This window comes from Corvus cornix, chromosome 9 (assembly GCF_000738735.6).
Source record: "Corvus cornix cornix isolate S_Up_H32 chromosome 9, ASM73873v5, whole genome shotgun sequence".
NCBI lineage: Eukaryota > Metazoa > Chordata > Aves > Passeriformes > Corvidae > Corvus > Corvus cornix.
The window spans coordinates 1,039,787-1,046,900 of NC_046339.1; the positions used below are offsets into that span (position 1 = coordinate 1,039,787).

At 49.2% G+C, this 7,114-nt stretch overlaps 1 protein-coding gene across 1 annotated transcript; it reads right to left on the reverse strand.

The window, feature by feature from the left end:
* Window positions 1-849: 849 nt before the first annotated feature.
* C9H3orf33 (chromosome 9 C3orf33 homolog) lies at window positions 850-6,260 on the reverse strand. Its single transcript, XM_039557033.1, has 5 exons — window positions 6,165-6,260; window positions 6,008-6,067; window positions 3,502-3,655; window positions 2,693-2,853; window positions 850-2,022 (listed from the first exon to the last, which is right to left on the reverse strand). Exons 1-5 carry the CDS (start codon window positions 6,258-6,260, stop codon window positions 1,750-1,752), a joined length of 744 nt encoding a protein of 247 aa, XP_039412967.1. The 3' UTR covers window positions 850-1,749.
* Window positions 6,261-7,114: the final 854 nt, after the last annotated feature.

Sequence of the window (7,114 nt, forward strand, 5' to 3'; positions counted from 1 at the left end):
AAAATATAGCATGTGGCTTCCTGAGACTTTTGTCTCAGCTTTAGAATGGATTTTTGTGATAAATCCTCCTGTGACTCATCAACACAACAGAAGTGCAAAGTCCAGAATTACATTTAATTATTACAGAAAATAAACCATAACTGTTCAATTATGCCCAGCTCAGAAAAGCTCCTCCTACTTCCCAGCCATAGGAACAGGAACACCTATAAACCCCCAGGAGAAGCGGATTTTTGCTGAGCCTGAACGTGTACTTTGGGGTTCAAACTCAGCTTTGAGTTTTGCTCCGGAGGGTGCCGTGGCCAATCCCGAATCCCTGACTGACTGATGAGTTTCATGTCCAAGAACCACGGTGGTGGCTGGCCCAGCCCTTCGCTGTCTTATGCATAAACCCAGAATCCCACCTTTTTTATTTTTCATTTTCAAACAGGCACAGACACCTGGTTTGCTGCCCCAGAGGGTTCCAACACACTGGGTTCCAACACACTGCAGGTGTTTCATGGCTTGCTGCTCCCTAGCACCAGCCTCACCCTGGGAGGACCAGGAACAAAAGGAGTAAAGAACCACTAACATCTATTCTTGCCCAAGGAAACTGGGTTTTTTTTAGGATCTCAGGAGTCACAACTTTGCCCTGAAGTCAGCAGAGAAAATGCTGATGTAGCGACTAATTGCCAGACAAGCAGTGCTCAATTATGAAGTTTTTTTTGTACCACACTCTTCTCCTCAGTGTTTCACTGGAAAGCAATCACACAGAAAGAAAGAAAATCTGTAAAACACTTCACTTTAAATACATATTGGGACTGTGGGAGGTTAAACAAGGGCCAAAAGCTCGGTATATAAAACATGCAGCAATAAACTTAAGAAATTCAATCTTTATTCTAAGAATATTTACAACATAAATAGTAATACACTCATATACTTCACACGTGTATCAAAAATAAAGCAAGAATTTAAGTTCTTAGCACAGTCTGATCCTCCTTGTCAAATTTCATGGTAATGTTCTATATTCATCTAATTTTAGATACTTACAGAACCATCAGAAAGAAACAACATAGGTTCTTCCTCTTCAAATGAAAGGTGTCTTTGAAAAATTTGGATTCCTGACATTATATTCTTTGATACACCAAGTGGTTTTTTACCCCGAGGAACTTTAGTTATTACAACCTTATCAGCTTTTGAAGATCGGCCGTAACAAATCACCTTTTATATCGCTAACAATGCAACCCGTTATTCAAGATGAATGAGTTGTAAACCACAAATTACACAAAAAACGTAGCACAAGAACAGAATTCAAACAAAAAGTTTGTGTTTGAACCCATCCCACGAGCTTTGTAAAGGCCTGACATGGGGTTTCTGTCCAGTGTGAGCTCGGCAGCAATGGCACATTACAGAAGTGTGAAGTGGCACTGCACCTCCAACCTGCACTGTCCCTGCTGCCCTGCCTGGGCAGCACAGGTCGGAGGGGTTTAGCAGGTGGGAAACTGGACAGCTAATTTAGGACATCACTGTGGAGAAGTCTGGCATCAGAACATTTTCATTGGTGGCCTGCACGCTGCTACTAAAACTTCAATCCCATGTGGGTTATGATAGGGGATAGATTCCATATAACCCATGAACTGGGGGTTTATATTCTGTGTAACCCAGTAACTGTGCAGTTTGTGTTCCAGACAGGGACCCTCAACATCACAGCACTGATTGTGATCACAAACAGACACAAATCCCACAACCTGGGGAACTGCATTCCCTACCTCTTTACCTCTCGGTGGAGCTTCTAACCCAGCTCACAAACTGTTTCAGCCTCAGCAGGAATTTATTGCTGCTTATGCGCTCCTGGATTCTTTCAGAGTAGCTTTGGTCTTTCCATATGCCTTTATTTTTCTTCACAGCCTTTAACTCTGCCCGGAGGAGCCTTTTGTGCAGTTTCCAGTAGAGGCGGGAGTGGTGAGGCAGTCCCTCAATCCGGGCTGCTCTGCCCAGCCCTTGGCTCAAGAGCTCTTCATTCAAGCACACGCTGAAAAGTCCACCCTGTAAAAAAAAATTAAATAAATAACAGATAATTATAACAGATAATAACAGTAAACAGATATTCACCATTGAAATGGGGTTATTTGGGGTCTGGTGTGAACTCCCTCAGAGGTACAAGCTTTACTCATGGCTAAATCTACACTTTGGCAGAAGAAGTTAAAAGTGAAGAGGAATCCAGGTGACTTAAAACCCAACTCCAGCGTGACAGTGGGCAGGCCCTGGCACAGGGTGCCCAGAGCAGCTGGGGCTGCCCCTGGATCCCTGGCAGTGCCCAAGGCCAGGCTGGACATTGGGGCTTGGAGCAGCATGGGACAGTGGGAGGTGTCCCTGCCCATGGGCTGGGACTGGATGGTCTTTTAAGTCCTTTTCAACCCAAACCATGGATTCTACAATGCAAGGCATTTGTGAGGGAACATTGGATAACCCAAACACTAGGCTAATCAGAACTACAGGAGGCCTGTTTGGCACTGGCAGAGAAACACATTCCTGCCATGAATCAGTCTGAAAAACTGTTGCTCCTGCAATCAGATTTGCAAATGCAAAATTTAAAATTCACACCAAGGAAGATAAATCATAAATAATAACATTTGTTAAATGTACTGAGATAACCATGTGACTACACTCACATTTAAAACCACCGATCAGAGCCAGTTTTTGTGTCTCTCTTTACCTTATGGACTAAAACAAGACACTCCAGGGCTGAGCTGTCCCTTCCCAGGAGCTGGAACCACAGGGGCTGTTTGGGGAGCAGCTCCCGCTGCAGCCAGGCCGTGCTGCCTGGAGCCAGCTCCACCCCGGCCAGGCGGATCAGCAGGAGCCCCTCCGGCTGCCCTGCAAGGGAAAGGGAGAAATCTGGTGCTGGGGGAAAGCTCAGGCTTTGCACAGACTCTCAGCTGTTGGTAATGAATTGATTCCCATGGACTAAAAGAATCCCTTTTAGCAAACAAGAATTTGGTCTCATCTCTTCTTCAGGAAAAAAAAAAAAATCAATATTGCCTAATTGAAAATCAATTTTGGTTTATTTTGCATGTAGAGAAAAGGATCTGCTCCCACTCTCAGCCACTATCCTTTATCCAAAGGGGTGGAAGCATCAGCACCTGCTGGTGTTTGCAAAGCCAGTTTGAGAGTCACAGAGGTGAAGGACAGTTTGTTTCTGACAGCAAAAGTGTCCCCAAAAATGGGTGTCTGCAAATAAAAGCAAAATCCCAACAGAGGCTTTTTGCCAGGAATGAGATGAGCTGTGCCTGAGCGCGCACTTTTGCTGCTGGAAGGTATCACAGTAAGGATTAACACAAACACCGTAGTTACAAACTCTCCTCATGTCTTTTATTCCCCAGTTTCCCACCTGTAAAGCACGGAAAGACCAAAAGGCAGAGCTGGAAATGTGCCTCAGCCCTTCCTCTCAAGCTTGCAGCCACTCTAAGAGCAGCACATTTCATTTCTGCCCTTGCACTTCACACTCTTTTCCTCATTACTCACATTTTCTCTGGATGGCTGTGATGAAAGGAATGCTGATGGGAATGTGCTCAACTTCCAGGCCCTTCTCTGTGATGTGATGTAATTTCCCTCTCAGTTTTACATTCTTTTCTACGAACTCCACAGGTATATCCAAAGGACTTGTGAACTTTGTTGTCTATTGATGGAAGGAAGAGCAAGACAAAATTTTAAGAAAAAATGTAGAGCGGTTACAGCCACACTAAATCCAATCTCTTAAAACAGTTTGGGAACTTACACCTCTATTATCAGACACCACGGGCAAGAAAATATAGATATATATTTAATAGTGATCAGTTGCAGAAGCTGTGCCAGCCTCTCCAGACTTGCCATGTTCCCTGTTTTACAGGACTTGCAACATCAGTGTGGACATAAAAACCAGGCTTAGAGAAAGAACAGAAACTGCCGGTTTTTGAGCAATGCCTATTGAAGTTCACTTGATTCCCCATAAAAAGAGTGTTTTAGAAGCAGCCTGAATGGGGCTGGGATAGGGGTGAAAGGAAGCCAAAGGACAGACACGCTGAAAACAAAGGCAGAGCAGGGAGGGCAGAAACAACCCCACCTTTGATGCGGGAGGAAACGAGGAGACAGACAAAGGCAGGTGAACAGCTTTGAGAAGATCACAAGAAGATTAAATTTGATACTACAGCCTGGGAGGAGCCAAAGGGGATGGTTATGTGATCACACAGGAAAACCAAGCTGAGCAGCAGCAAAGACTTGGGCTGTGCCACAGGAATGGAGCAGCCACAGGTCTGGGGTGAGGGAGGATGGATGGGTGAGACCCCAAAAAATTAGGGCCCCCAAAATTTGAGACACTGAAGTCTCACTGTAAGAGGCCTTAGCAGAGTGCTGACCTACTTCTACACAGCTGTGAAACCCGCTGACCACTGATGTACAACTGCTGGGAAAAAACCCACCAAAACACAACTAAAGATGTGTCTCCTGTGTGTTATTTATTTAGCAAATCTCCCCCTCTGCGGTCCATAAGGCCTCCCACTAGGAACACAGGAATTTGGGACCTTGCAGGCAGGAAGCCTGAAGGTTTTCAAGCAAAGAAGTTGTTCAAATCTGAACTCGTTTAAAGCTCTGGAAGCTCCACCAGCCAGGTTAATGCACTCACAGGCCCTTGGGTCAAAAGCAAACAAACAAAAAATAGAGAAAAATAATTCTGGTAACATTCGTAGTTCAGGTTTTCTGGTAGGATTTTAAAGCAAAAGCTCCACACAAATGTTCTCTTGTAGCATTTGGAATTGTGCAGAGGGAAGATGAGGGTAACTGATTTTTCCAAGCAGCTGGAACCCTGTGGAAGCGCGATGGCTCCTGCCAGTGGAGATTCAGCTTTTCCAGGAGTGAGCAGCGTGGTGTTAGTGCAGCGTGACCTGACCATCCCGGGAGTGAGGGAAGATTTGGGTCATGTTTAAAACCATTCAGAAGCAGTTCTCTGCGTGGAAGGGCAGAGAGTACACGAGGAAACTCCTGTTTCAGCTGTGTTTGGACAAGTGAGGGTCCTCGAGCTGCACAGTGGGACAGGGAACGGCCCATTACCCCTCCAAGAGGCTTTAGGAGCAGGCAAACACAAGGAACCCATGGAGATGCCACAAGACAGTGATATCGAGCCCCTCAAGATCTGAATCAAACTTTGCTGGTGTTTTTCAGTTGTTAATCAGTAGCTGTAGCAGGACCGTTATGATTAAGCAATCACATTGTGAACCTTGCACGCTTGGCTAATCATTTGTTTTAAGGAAAAGTGAAGACAATGCCAAGATGAATGGGCTGTCTGGGCGGGAGCCACCAGGAGTGGAGGCAGCAGCGCGGAGCCGTCCCTGGGGAAAGGCAATTCCAACAGTGGGACAGCGCGACCACTGACCCGCTGACCACCCAGGCCTAGGGCACCCCGGCCTCAGACGGAGGGAAGGGCTGGGCCTGCGGGCTGGTTAACATAGAAACCAGAGGTACAACTAACGCAGAGGGGGTTGAGCACGAATTAATAGAAAAGTTATGTAATTTGTAAGCAGTGAACGCTGATGCTTTCTTAAATACATAAATAACGCTAAGTATTGAGGAGTGAGGAGCCTTTCGGGGGAACCACCAGCTCCTGCTTTGAGCAAACCAGAACAAAACACAGGAATGCTTTGGCCGTGCCGGCGGGAACAGCCCGCGGGCGGGACAACCACGGGGCGAGAGGCAGGCCCGGCCCGGCCCCCTCCGCCCGCGGGCCCCCGTGCCGGGCTCCCCCCGCATTCCCCGGCCCCGAGCGGCCGTGCCGGGCTCCCCCCGCATGCCCCGGTTCTGAGCGGCCGTGCCGGGCTCCCCCCGCATTCCCCGGCCCCGAGCGGCCGTGCCGGGCTCCCCCCGCATGGCCCGGTTCTGAGCGGCCGTGCCGGGCTCCCCCCGCATTCCCCGGTTCTGAGCGGCCGTGCCGGGCTCCCCCCACGCCCCCGGGTCCGTGCCGGGCTTCCCCCGCATGCCTCGGGCCCAGCCCCGCACTCACCACGCGGAGGCTCCGCGCCAGCAGCAACACCCCGGCCACGGCCGCGCCGGCGATCAGGCCCTGCGGAGGAGAACGGGGCTCAGCGGGGCCGGGCCCGGCCCAGCGCCCCCCCCGGCCCGGTTCCCGCCCGGCCCCGGTTCCCGCCCGGCCCCGGTACCCGCAGCAGCCCCAGGTGCGCGTCCGCCCACTCGGAGAGCCGGGCCAGGGCCAGCGCCGCCCGCTCGGAGCCGCCGCCGCCGCCGCGCTCCGGCATCGCCGCGTCCCGAGCGCCCCCGCGGGCGGCTGCGAACCCCGCCCGGGGCCAGCGCTGCCACGGCGCGACACCGGCCCCGGCCAGCCCCGCCCGGACACTGCCGGGGATCCAGGGGCAGCCACAGCCTCTCTGGGCACCCCGTGCCAGGGCCTGCTCACCCTCACAGCCAGGAATTCCTTCCCAATCTCCCATCCAGCCCTGCCCTCTGGCACTGGGAAGCCATTCCCTGTGTCCTGTCCCTCCATGCCTTGTCCCCAGTCCCTCTCCAGCTCTCCTGGAGCCCCTTCAGGCCCTGCAAGGGGCTCTGAGGTTTCCCCGGAAGCCTTCCCTTCTCCAGGCTGAACTCTGCATTAAGCTCCTCAAAGCTGTACCATATCTTCTCTGACCCTTCAGATGCTCCGTTCTTCTTGACATTTTAAATTTGTTTGGTTTGTTATTCTTGTTGCTTTGGTTTGGGGTTTTTTTTGTTTGATTTTTTAATGTTAAATATGTTTAAGTCTGCAATAATTCTAATGTTAAAAAGAAAAATCACTTTCAAACAGAGCTGGTAGAAAAAAAAGTAGCAAGACCAAAATATTATGGGCTCTCTTCAGCAGCCTGCTAAGGGGCTGGCACAGCAGTAACATTTCCAACTTATAAAACTGCTATTTAAATTAAAAGCACAAATCCATCACTTGTTTCACCAGTTTGAAAAAGGACACAGTTATTTATTTCAGGTAACATATCTATTCCTACTGATTTGGAGTTTATGTGCAATTTTGATGTTGTTAAGATAATCTAATTATTGATAAGCAATCCTCAGCCCATCTTTATTAGAGACAAGTTTCACTCATACCTTCAGAAATAGTGAAGCA